General features: G+C 39.8%; 1 protein-coding gene, 1 long non-coding RNA gene and 4 other non-coding genes across 8 annotated transcripts in view; all 6 read left to right on the forward strand.

Moving 5' to 3' along the window:
- Positions 1-2,679, forward strand: part of LOC144526426 (caskin-1) — a 32,402-nt gene extending 29,723 nt beyond the window's left edge. For both annotated transcript variants that reach the window (XM_078263909.1, XM_078263915.1), the window contains one exon: positions 676-2,679. In XM_078263909.1, coding sequence (XP_078120035.1) covers positions 676-772 — 97 coding nt within the window. In that variant the 3' untranslated portion in view covers positions 773-2,679. The remainder of the gene's footprint in view (positions 1-675) is intronic.
- A 4,922-nt stretch (positions 2,680-7,601) lies between these two features.
- Positions 7,602-11,225, forward strand: LOC144526441 (uncharacterized). Of its 2 annotated transcripts, none has more exons than XR_013502757.1 (6): positions 7,602-7,665; positions 8,214-8,350; positions 9,630-9,720; positions 9,928-10,048; positions 10,877-10,949; positions 11,068-11,225. It is a non-coding gene; the product is annotated as an uncharacterized LOC144526441 (long non-coding RNA). The 2 variants fall into 2 exon arrangements; XR_013502756.1 differs by lacking the exons at positions 10,877-10,949; positions 11,068-11,225 and adding exons at positions 10,250-10,371; positions 10,572-10,698.
- On the forward strand, positions 9,773-9,861 carry LOC144512064 (small nucleolar RNA SNORD60). The gene has a single exon (XR_013500958.1). It is a non-coding gene; the product is annotated as a small nucleolar RNA SNORD60 (small nucleolar RNA).
- On the forward strand, positions 10,087-10,175 carry LOC144512070 (small nucleolar RNA SNORD60). Its single transcript, XR_013500959.1, has one exon. It is a non-coding gene; the product is annotated as a small nucleolar RNA SNORD60 (small nucleolar RNA).
- LOC144512074 (small nucleolar RNA SNORD60) lies at positions 10,410-10,498 on the forward strand. Its single transcript, XR_013500960.1, has one exon. It is a non-coding gene; the product is annotated as a small nucleolar RNA SNORD60 (small nucleolar RNA).
- On the forward strand, positions 10,732-10,820 carry LOC144512082 (small nucleolar RNA SNORD60). The gene has a single exon (XR_013500961.1). It is a non-coding gene; the product is annotated as a small nucleolar RNA SNORD60 (small nucleolar RNA).
- Positions 11,226-12,085: the final 860 nt, after the last annotated feature.

A 12,085-nucleotide genomic window follows, 5' to 3' on the forward strand; every position in this document is an offset into this window, starting at 1 on the left:
TGGTCGATGGGGTATTTATAACCGATTGCCATGACGTAAACTTGGTTAATTTGGCAAAACCCTTGATTACCGTGGTAACAGCCAGGCCGTTTTAAAATACTTTGAGCAGCTAATTTCTCAGAAATACAACAGAAGAGCAACGGAGTGTCCTTTTACAGCACAACCAAACAAACACATTGCATTTCTTGTGGCTGCTTAACAGTAATGTTTCTGATGTGAAGCAGCGGCAGCAGGACTTGTAATGCACACCATAATTAGAATCAAAAAGGGGGTTTTGATTTCATGTGTGAAGTGGTTTTAATCGTTCCGTCGTTCATGCAACAGGCAGATGTGTTTAGCTTCAAAGCTCTAAAAGCTCACCGTACACTACCTGGCCAGCACCAAATAACAAACGGACAAAATGATCAAACTAGCTGGGGAACATAGTGAAGCATTAAGCTGCTTGAGAGCAAGATATTTCCCTCAGGGGTTGGTAGAGACCAATAGCAGAGCTAAAAGAGTCTGGTTATTTGACTTATATTTGCCAGGTGGCTAGAAACATGACTGCAAATGAATGCTAATGTTGCTCCAAAACCAGCTCACACTCACTTTACATTTCTAAACTACTGCTGTGACTGTGCTGTGTCTGCCTCACTATCAGCTAAACTCTTCTTTCTTTTGCTATCCATCTCCCAGCTCTCTTTCTAGCAAAAAGTCTACAGTCTCCATCTTGGACGACATCGGCACCATGTTTGACGACTTGGCAGACCAGCTGGATGCAATGCTCGACTGATCTCTCGCCCACGTCTCATCTCCAACAAGCCCTCCCCCCCCATCATGTGTAGGTGTATTAAGAAAACTCTCCCAAGGCTCGACGCTGGCGCTCTGAGAGTGTGTGCGTGTGTGTTTGAGCATGTGTCCCTCTTGCGTGAGCGCTTCTCATGTAGCCTTGTACAGTATACCGAGGAGGGCGTCCTCTTCGTCTGGCGCAGTAGCTCTAGTACTCCTCCCAATGCGAGGAGGCCGCTCCCACACAACCTCTGACCTCTGCAGCCCAGCGAGTCGTCCCCGCCGCCCAGCCTCAGATGGCTGTGTGGAACCAGAAGCACAATCATTTTCCTCATCCTTTTATCTCTACAGACTCTGACAGAGATGCTAACTCAGTCAGACAGAAAGGGAGGCATACAGATAAGCATATTGCTTGCAAAAAAATAATAAAAAATAAGCACATAAACTGACTGATAGACAGATAGCTAGATAGATAGACAAGATGCATACAGATGAGATACCAGAGAGCGTTTTTAAAAGCACATGGAGAGACAGGCCGCTTTCTGAGTCTGTCCCACTCCTGCGATGTCAAAAGGATGCATTTTTCCAGATGAATCGTAGCCTCTATTTCTCTTCTGTGTGAGTGGAGGATTGTGGTTAGCCGGACTTCCTGACCTGTGTGTTGTCTCTCTTCACGTTGTTGTTGTTGTTGTTGCTGTTGTTGTTATTGTTGCTGCCGTCGTTGTCGCTACGAGTGTGTGTAGTCCCTGCTGATGCTCACGTCAACGTCCTCCCACTCGTACAGTAGCTATTCTAATGATCAGAACGACAATATAGATGTGTGTCCATGAATTTTGAGACACTCGCACACAAACATACACAAACATACACACACACACACGCACACACACACACACATTACATTACATTACATTACATTGGTTTTAATCTCGCTGGTGTTCCGCTTTGTTGGTGTTTAGCTCCATCTATGGAGGCTTGCTTGGAAATGAATCTACACATTTGCATACACACATTTACATGCAAAGACACATATATAGAAGCACACTCATGCGGTGTATCCCTTTGTCCTGCTGCAGTGAACAGTGTTTTTAAAAGATAATCCTATATTTCAATGCTTTATATAGTACATCCAGTTACATACATAGTTTATAATATACCTGGGTATTTGAGCTGTTAGAGCTCTCTCTAGTGTTGGTTAGTGAAACTGCCTCTAATCTGTCCACCTTCCATCTTGTCTCCCCCCAGCCCTTTTTTTATCCCTCTGTGTCCGTTTTACTAAGTCTGCATCTCTCTGTGCCTTGGTAGTGTTCTTTTATATATTCAAAATTATTTGTTGTCTTCTTTTTTTCTTGTTTTCCACTCCAACATGTTAATGTTTTTTCTTACAAACCCTCGCTCCTTCCTGTGTCTGTTACGTCAAAAGTAGCTTATAGGTTGAGTTGTGAGTCCTATATGATCCCTAAATCCATCAACCTGTCTGCAGTCCTCCTGCAACCGTTGAGAAACCTTGTATGAGCCTGTATAAGCCGCCCCCCCCGTAAGCTGTAATAAAATTTGCTCTGCTCTTCCTCGGCTCCCCAGTTTTCAGTGGTCCCCCATGTAGGCCAGACGGTGGATCAACCACCAGTGTTCATCCCAATGAAGAGTCCAATTGTATTTTTATGCTCTTTGAAAACAAAGATATATTTGAGAGACAGATTGTTCTATGTGAATAATAATGATGATAATTATAGACATTGAATTGAGGTGAGCTGATTGAGCCTGTACATAAATTCATGGTTGAGTTCTGGATGTGTTGTGATGGCTGTTGTGCCATGGTTGGGTTAAGGTTGTGTTTCTGCTGTGATGATGCATTCCTGTACAGCTGTGATCAGAATAAATGTATAAATTAAACCTTACATGACTGTTTAAGTCTGGTTCTGTTAGATTTCATTTGCTAAGGAATTGCCAGAAACTATTTGTAGACTCTTTGTCTTCAGCAACCTCTGTTTTACATGAATTGCACTCTTAGCATCAACATTTTTCTATTCAGTCACAGTAGATTTAGTGAGGTTGGATGAAAAAAAAACACTAAAATAATGTTAAGTGAAATGAGGAGTTTACATTCTACAAATATTACACTGTTTTTTTGCGTGGAAAGCAGTTGCCTTAAACCGTTTAAGTTTTTAGACAAGGTGAAACTTAACAGATCAAGTTGTATTAGCACAGACCGGTAGTTTGATGCAGTAGACAAATCAAGTTCATATAAGTAGTCATTACTAACAATCATTAGTAACCATATGTTACTCGAAATTTAATAAATATGAAACATTAGGCTCTACTTACCAAAACTATGATAAGAATTAAAACTTATAAATATGTTTTTGTCTTTATAACAGTATAATACTAAGAAGAATGTATTCAGCACATTCATTCCAGTAAAACAGAAAGGATGACATTGCATAGACTGTAATTTCCAACATGCTCTGCATGGTTGTTCAACCGTACATTTCCTCACTGTCCAGACCACATCAGTCCCCCCGGGTCTCAGTCATGGTGCAACAATAAAAGTAGATAAACATGAACACTAAATCAACCATACAAAACTAAAATCAAGATAACATAAATGCACACCCAAAACATTAACAGAACACTTTAACTGGGCCAGAAACCGTTCAGAACATATATATTTTTCCCATGAGCTTTTGCACCGTTTTTAGTCAGTTTTAACAGTCAAATGACCCCACCCCTCCCATACAGAAACCTTATGTTCTTAAGTTATCTTAGGTCCAATATGTAGAAAGTTCTCCCATCTAGCGTTGAGATCATATATCGCAATCAACTCTCTCGCACCACGCAGCTCAAAGTACGTATTACAGCTACGGTAGCCTTCACGCTTCAAAAAGCCGGTCTCTTGCTCTTTCCAATATCCTTTTTCTTTTTCTGGGCGAAGAAGAAGACTCCTCTTCCTGAAATTTGGATTTTGAATATGTGTGGTCCCCTCCATGTTTCCTTTTTCAAACTTTTTTTTAATTAATTTTTTTTTTTTTTTTTGAGAATTTTTTTTTATTTATTTATTTTTTATTGCAGAATACATTTTTTACAATTTGTCAAAAAAGGAAATTGAACTTGTACAACACAAATCATTTTGTTACAGACCATGTTTTCATAAAGAATAAAAAAATAAGTAAGAAAGTAAAAAATAAAAATGAGAAAAAAATAATCAGTCAATAGATATACAGATGAAAAAAATATCATATAACAAGTAGTCAGTAAAAAATGATAAACAACAAAAGTACATAGCCAGAGTATCAGACAGTAAAAATCAGTCAAATTAATTATAAAATTAAATCAGATTGCATACATTTTGATGCTGATTTACCCTCTAATCCAGAAATACAATCTATACATTTTTTTTAAGTCAAGTTTAAAAACATTGAAAAGGGGTAAGGTGATGATCCCATGGGGTATAGCTCTGGTTACAATATCACATTCTTTTCTTGGAGGATAGAAATTAAATGTATGGGTGAAGTCGTCATAAGTTCAAATTTGATTTGAGTTATTTAATAATTGGGTTACCAGTAGAATATCATGTTTAAACCAGTTTTCTATAAAGAGAGTCTTGTTTCCATATATGATGTTCATGTTGTTCCAGATAAAACATTTGTGAGGGGAGAAATTGTGTTTGTATAGAAGAGACCAATGAGTTAGAGCCTGTTTATGGAAGTTTGACAATGTGACAGGCAGTCAAATGTTAATGGAGTATATGGGCATTGAAGCAAGAATGTGATTTTACCAAGTTTTTCAAAGATAAAGTTTGGCACAATGTTCCACAAACAAAAAAATTCTTTTAATCCAGTTGATTTTTAATATCTCATTGAAGAGTGAGAAGTCAATAACCGATAAACCCCCCTCCTCAATTTTATTAGTCAAGATGTTTTTCCCAATTTTAATGGGGCTTCTTCCTCCATATAAAGTTATATAATAGTTTGTCTAGATTGGCACATTGTAACTTAGGTATTTCAATTGAAGTAAATAAATATGCTGCTCGTGAGAGACGAGCCACGTATTTGACCCAAATGTTTATTTTTAAAAGAAAACAGCTCACATTTTGAAAGATTTAGATTCAAGCCTGAGCTTTCAGAAAATTGGTTTACAACATTTAGTGCAACTCCTATTTGGGATTCATTTGTTTAGAAACAGGGTTGTGTCATCGGCCAACTGTGAAATTTTTATTTCTCTTTCATTTAATGTAATTCCTTTGAATGTACTCTTGTGAATTAAATCACAGAGAATTTGAGCTACAATCAAAACTAGAAGAGGCGAGGTGGGGCAGCCTTGGCGGATACCTTTGTTTATGTAAAATCTGGGTGAGGTTCCATTAGCCAATTTAACACAACTGTTTCCTCCCATGTACAGAGTTTTAACAGCATTAATACAATTCTTACCAAAATTTCAAAAGTTTAAGGTGTCAAAAATAAATATGTGGCTTACCGTGTCAACGGCTTTTTGAAAGTCTAAGAATAAAATAAGGTGTTCATCATCTAGAAAGTCTTTGTCCTTCTTCAAACTTGCTGGGGCCGGGAAGCTACGATACCCATTAGCAGCATTAGCAGCACCTGTGAGTTTATCATGTGACAGCGAAAACGCGAAAGGTGGAGCAGTATGTCCTGTATGTCCCTTACCGGCTAACGTATTTCAAGATGGCGCATGAATATGGAGCAAGGGGGTCAAGGCATAGACATAATATAGAGTAGACGCCGCATCAACCGCTACTGCCTACTGGCGCTGATGAGCCGTGGGGCTGCCATCTTGGACCGGTCACCCGCTCCACTCAGTGTAATCTGTTCGGCGTATTTTAATATTCACATATTAATAATATTATTCGTGACCAGATGTCCGAGATCAAAACTGGGAAAAGGGAGAAAAACGAGGACATTTCCAGTTGTGACTTCAAAAACAAAACGGGGACAGAGGTAGTTTTTTTTCTTTATTTAGCCAGGGACAGGCAATCAAAAACGGGGACTGTCCCCTGAAACCGGGGACGTCTGGTCACCCTATGATATGTGATGTAGGCTATGATAGGTATTTTGCAAATCACACACTATAAATATGATAGAAAAGCAGAAACAGTGTTATACTATATTATGTCTATGGGTCAAGGGGATAAGCTTTGCTTCAGAACTCAAACCTCCTATGGCGCCATTTTGATGCTACCAAACGATCACCCGCTGTTAGCATTCCATTGACTGCCATTCATTTTGACGTCACTTTGACAGTGAATAACTTTACATCTGAAGCGTTTAAAGACTTTTTTTGTCCATTGTTTATTTCTAAAGAAACACGACAGTGTAAAAAAGGCTCCATTACCTTATACCTCACGTTATGGCTCCGTAGCAGACGTTTTTATAAAAATAGGCTAACGATTGTGTCATAACCACGCGACTTACTGTCATGTAGTAGAGGAATTACCGTATAGTACAGGAGAAGCTGGCAGGCAGTTTCGACTTACATTAGCTGTTTAAGTTTAATTACTAATGTTAACTAGCATTTTAGTTAGCAATAATTAGCTTGTGTCCATGTCAGCTCCTTACATATACCTACGCTCTCCGTTTCAGCAAGATTGGGAATGATTGAGATTTCTCTTGGCACAGCTACCAGAATACTTACAACTTTCAGACAGGTTGCTCACGTCACATTTACGTCATCTCTCTCAGTTAGAGGCTGCTGCTGCGCAGTAACGCTCAGCGCTCACCGGAAAAGTGCTTCTAATATCCTTCACTGGTCTCCGTCCAGAGCAACGGGATCTGTTGGTCCAGTTTATATACTGTCTATGAAGGGGGTAAGCCCATAGATAGGTCTTTTTTATTTATTTACATGCAGTTGCACATTTGGGTTCAGGGTTTCAAAGCTATCCAGATAGGCCAAGTGCTGAATATTATACTGGCATTTTGTGTTGTTCATTTTCTTAGCAGATTGCTACACACTACTGTAAATAAATAAATAAATCAACATTTCCCCATTTTAACCAACATCAATGACTATTATTTTGGTAGCATTCAAAAACTGCAACTACCATGAGGCTTTCACGTAGCTTCTGTGTCTGGACTTTAGATTTATGGTATGGGAAAATGAGAAGCAAGGGTGACACTATTCTCTGCAACCACAGGTTTAAAAAGCCAGGTATTGTTATGGTGAGAGATTCTGTTAAAATATATAGGCTAAGCCTTTACCCTAAGGGAAAATTAGCCTATAGGAACTACATTTGATCGCAAAAGTAGTTTTCAGTTTTAGGGTGAGAAATGAGTCCAGCCGTACACTCTTGGAAAATGAACCAAGAAGAACATGGTCGTTAAAGTGACTTCCTGAGGAGGGCAGTAACACGCCTAGGAGCGGCTAAACTGACATCATTTTACACGAAGAAGAAGATTCACGGTATATGTTTTGTTCAATGCTAACAAAATCAGAGTTGTTTTATCTTTATTAAAATGACTAGTTGTTCAGATAATAGTGTCCAGTACATTAACGTTGGTCAAATAAGCAAATAACATGGCTTGAACATCCTGTAACTATTTGTCCGCTTTTCAAAACGTCCGACGAACGATGTAGCTAGCTAACAGTTAGCTAGCTAGCGATGTGTAACGTTCATTGACATATTAGGTAACGTTAGCTAATTAGCTAGCTAACAAAGGCCAGAAAGGGGAGGGATTTCCGTTAGACGGAAGCCGTATATGTTCATTTTGGCCTCTTGTCCATACAGCCATGCTCTCGTCCTCTGGTTCATCAGTCCTCCGCATACGGCACGACAGAAGAGATGAACCCTCATTTCACTCTTCAGCGGTGTCTCCAAACGTTAACGTTACCCCTGGCAGCAAAGACAAACCGAGCGGGCCACTTTATCCGAAAGAAGTCTGACCGGTGAGTGTTGTGTTGCTAACATAAGGAGGACCTTGTATACTAACTTAATTTACCACGTTGGTCTGAACAGCAACACGTGCAGAGGTTCTGCAAGGGCCAGAGCTGCCACGTGGTGTTTCCACTTATAAAACGGAGGAAAAAAAAGTGATTTGGAATATTAACTATGAATATTTTAATAAGGAATCTAACTTTATTCCACAGAACAAGTCTTTGCTAGGTCGCGTCTCACATTTCAGCCCTATCTTAGTTTAATTTTCTCGCATAAGAATTGGGTGTTGAATAATGGCCTTTCGAATCGGTCGACGTTATCCCTCACATTGCGTTAAGTAACGTTACCTGAAAATGTTATGTCTGAATTGCAGTAGACTATTAAAATCGTGTCTTTTGATGCCTAACGTTACTGTAATAGGTTGGACATGGGAGTTTTGGAACAGGGACTTAAAAGCATGTGTTTATTGTCCAAGTTGTGCGGAAATGAAATGGCTGAAAATATCTTAACTGGTGTCGGAATTTATTCATGACCCTTGCCTTTTCTTCCATCTTTCTAGTTAGCCACATGGAGGCCTGCTGGAGCTGATGCCTGCCTGGATGACTTGCATTAAGTCAAAATGCAAGTCACGGTTGAGATGAAGAAACTGGAAAATAAATTTGCCTTAAAGATGGCCTCCACTGGATAAAAGCAGATGTGAGTTAATCTGCATCATTAAGTGCAATGTGAATACATTAAAGGATAAGATTTACTGTTACTACTTAATATGTAGTAGGGCTGTTGGAACGAATACCGAAATTCGAATAGTAAAAAAAATCAATACTATTCGAATGTGATATATATATATATATATACGCACGCTAGCTAATCTTCCTTCTCGCCATGGCCTACCCGCATGTGTGATTCATGTCATATGAACAATAACTTAGCGGGAGTGAGAAACAAGGCATTGTGAGGTCTAAGCAACATTACGGAGCTAACGTTACGTACCGAGTAACGTTAGTACACGGGGGAGTGACAGGCTGCGGCTAGAAATCGTAAGGACGGGAAATAGTTTTAACATGACTTTAAAATCGACATCCACCGAGCCAAAATGCTTAGGTTAAGTTAGCTAGCTCGTTCTGGTTTCCTAACTGCGTCGCGAGGTATAGTAACGTTAGCTTAGCTGGGAGCTTCATGGAGAAAGCTAAAGTTTATGTTAACTGCCCTACAGCTGTAAATTAGCTTCCACGTCATATTACCTTCTTACAGCTGTATTCTCAGTAACGTGACAATCTGCTGGAAACGGGTTGCTTATAAATCGCTAAAATAGTGATAGCACGGTTTGGCTTGGTTATTAATGCAGTTAGCATCGTTTGTTACTTACCTAGTTTATGACAAATCGTTTCGGCTGTGCTTCCTAACATGATGATATTGTGCTAACCGAGCACCGTTAGCCTTTACAACGGAGCCACTTCACTACACTTGTTAGATAACGTTTCATTACAGAGTTCTCTGTTGATTTGTGTTTGTTGCTGTGCACTCGTGGTGGAAAATGAATGTAAACAAAGTTGCGTGCAGGTCGCCTCAAGGCCAGGCTAATGTTAGAAGTCCCTCTAGGGGACATAACGTGTAACAACAACCACATGCTTATAATGGCATTGACAATGCATGAGCCTGAGTAGTACGTTATTTAACAGGCTGCAATTGAGCATTAAATATTTGAATATTAAAAAAAATATATCAAATGGAATTCGAATAGTATTATAGAGGAAGATTGACAGCTCTAATATGTAGTGTCCTGGTGACTTGCCCACACTATCGATCGTAAATGGTTTTGACTTCCAACCCACATGTAATCTTCATGTTTCACAGCCAGTAATGCCACACAACCTTTTTCCTACACCTTATGAGAGCTCAACGGCAGCTCCTCATTTTAAAAACATCTAGGGCTCCATTTGATTTTTAAAACTTATGTAATTTTTTTGTCTTGCAGTTGAATCTGGTGCAGGTGAGAGTGGGGAGACTGAGGGATGAATGCTGTGTTTGAGCAGTCGGAAGACCAGGACCTCACTGGGTCTGAGCTGGTGAGTCCCTGCAGTTTTTTTTTTTTTTTTTTTTTTTTTTATATTAACTTATAGCCTGTGATGACAATATCAAATAACTTTTCTGACACCTACTATGAGAGCTGTACTCCAGCTCCTGATTCTATCTTTATTCTGAGGCTCAGTTATCAGTGCAGTCTTCGCATCATAATTGTCCATTTTCACTAACGTATTCCCTCACTGTTACAGGTAAGAATGTGAAGACTGAAACCATCCGAGCTGGCTGGACAAAGATGTGAGGTCGCTTTGTTTCAGGTGGTCCTGAGATCAAGTCTGTTATTGACCAGGACCTCACTGGGTCTGAGAGCTGGTGAGTCCCTGCAGTCCCTCTGTTTTTTATTAACTTGTAGCCTGTGATGACAATATCAAATAACTTTTCTGACACCTACTATGAGAGCTGTACTCCAGCTCCTGATTCTAACTTAATTCTGAGGCTCAGTAAAAAGTATTGGTACAGTCTTCGCCTCATAATTGTCCATTTTCACTAACGTTTCCCCCCCTAATGTTACAGGTAAGAACAAGGAGACTGAAAACGTCCGAGCTGTCTGGACAAAGCTCTGATGCCGCTGTGCTTTTAGATGGTCCTGAGATCAAATCTCTTATTGACCAGGACCTCACTGGGTTTAAGAGCTGGTGAGTCCCTGCAGTATGTCAGCATTTGAACAACGTGTAGCCTGTGATGACAATATCAAATAACTTTTCTGACACCTACTATGAGAGCTGTACTCCAGCTCCTGATTCTAACTTTATTCTGAGGCTCAGTAAAAAGTATTGGTACAGTCTTCGCCTCATAATTGTCCATTTTCACTAACGTTTTCCCCCTAATGTTACAGGTAAGAACAAGGAGACTGAAAACGTCCGAGCTGTCTGGACAAAGCTCTGATGCCGCTGTGCTTTTAGATGGTCCTGAGATCAAATCTCTTATTGACCAGGACCTCACTGGGTTTAAGAGCTGGTGAGTCCCTGCAGTATGTCAGCATTTGAATAACGTGTAGCCTGTGATGACAATATCAAATAACTTTTCTGACACCTACTATGAGAGCTGTACTCCAGCTCCTGATTCTAACTTTATTCTGAGGCTCCTGCAGTAGACTTACAGTATGTTTATGTGAATTAAAACCGATTTTCTCTTTTACAGGTCGATTCATGACTCGACAAATACAGAAGTAACTCTGTGATCCTGCTGATGATTTGATCTAGTTATTTTAATGGTACGTCTGTGTGTATGGGAGCTCTCAGCTCTTCATTCTAACTTTTATCTGAGGCTACAATTATCATATTTCTGTTTGTCAGATTGTTCCAGTCTGATCTGTAGTTGTCTCTTTCCAGGTGCCTTGCGTTACTGGCCAGAAAACTGTTTCCAACGCAGCAAACCTGAATGAAGAAACAACCATTTAATACTCAGAAAGTAATGGGGGTTTTGTATAATCAAGCTATTGCATCGAACGGTCACCTTGTATTTGTTGAATAAACAGTAATTCAGTTAACCATTCTCTCACTGGTCTGTTGTACTTGGAAACTGTGGTACTGTTGTGTTTTATATATGCGTTTGATGTATTTATAACCATAATGTGGCTTATAAAAGTTAGTCTACTGGCTAGAAAAGACTAACTTAAAAGATGTGAATTGTATGGTCCAGTTGGCCAGACATGCTTGTCTTAAGATGTGTGATCACAACGTGGAATTAGTTGACACCACTCGTTTTCAGGATATATTTACATTATCTACATAAGAGTTTCCAGTTACAAATGGGAGTTAGGTTATTAGAGGGATGTATTTCCCCTATAACTAGTGTTAAACAAAACTAGGACAACTTTTAATCTGTTTTATTAGCTTAAATTTGGGAGGTCCAAATATTGTTTTGACATTTGGCTCAAAGATTGTGCCTTTGACAGCATTGTTACACCGCTACATAATTACACCTAAAAACAGCCTGCATTTACATAAGAGATGTTCAGGGAAGAATCAGGTTTCACACCTCCAGACACGTTAGTCTTTACAGCACAGTGAGTAGATATAACACTGATGGGTGTCAACCAAATTGACCGAGTTTTCTTTTTGTGAATGGTCTTTAACCTCACATTTCTAATTTTACCGGAGATTTCTCTGGGGAATCTGCTGTACCCTACATAGCAGCCTTTATAGTTTCAACAGAAACCGACATCTCGGGTCATCTGAAATAGTTTTCCCTTGGGCACGTGTCCTCATTTGCGTGTTTCCTGCCTCTGCTCAGCCTCCGCGCGTGTCCGGATTTCCATACAGGTGCGTCCTGGGCTCCAGCCCTCGTTTGACTGTCAAATCAGCGGCGCGGCTCCTTTTCTCCGCCCTGCGCATCCCGCATCCAGTC

Source organism: Sander vitreus, chromosome 2 (genome assembly GCF_031162955.1).
Source record: "Sander vitreus isolate 19-12246 chromosome 2, sanVit1, whole genome shotgun sequence".
Classification (NCBI taxonomy): Eukaryota; Metazoa; Chordata; class Actinopteri; order Perciformes; family Percidae; genus Sander; species Sander vitreus.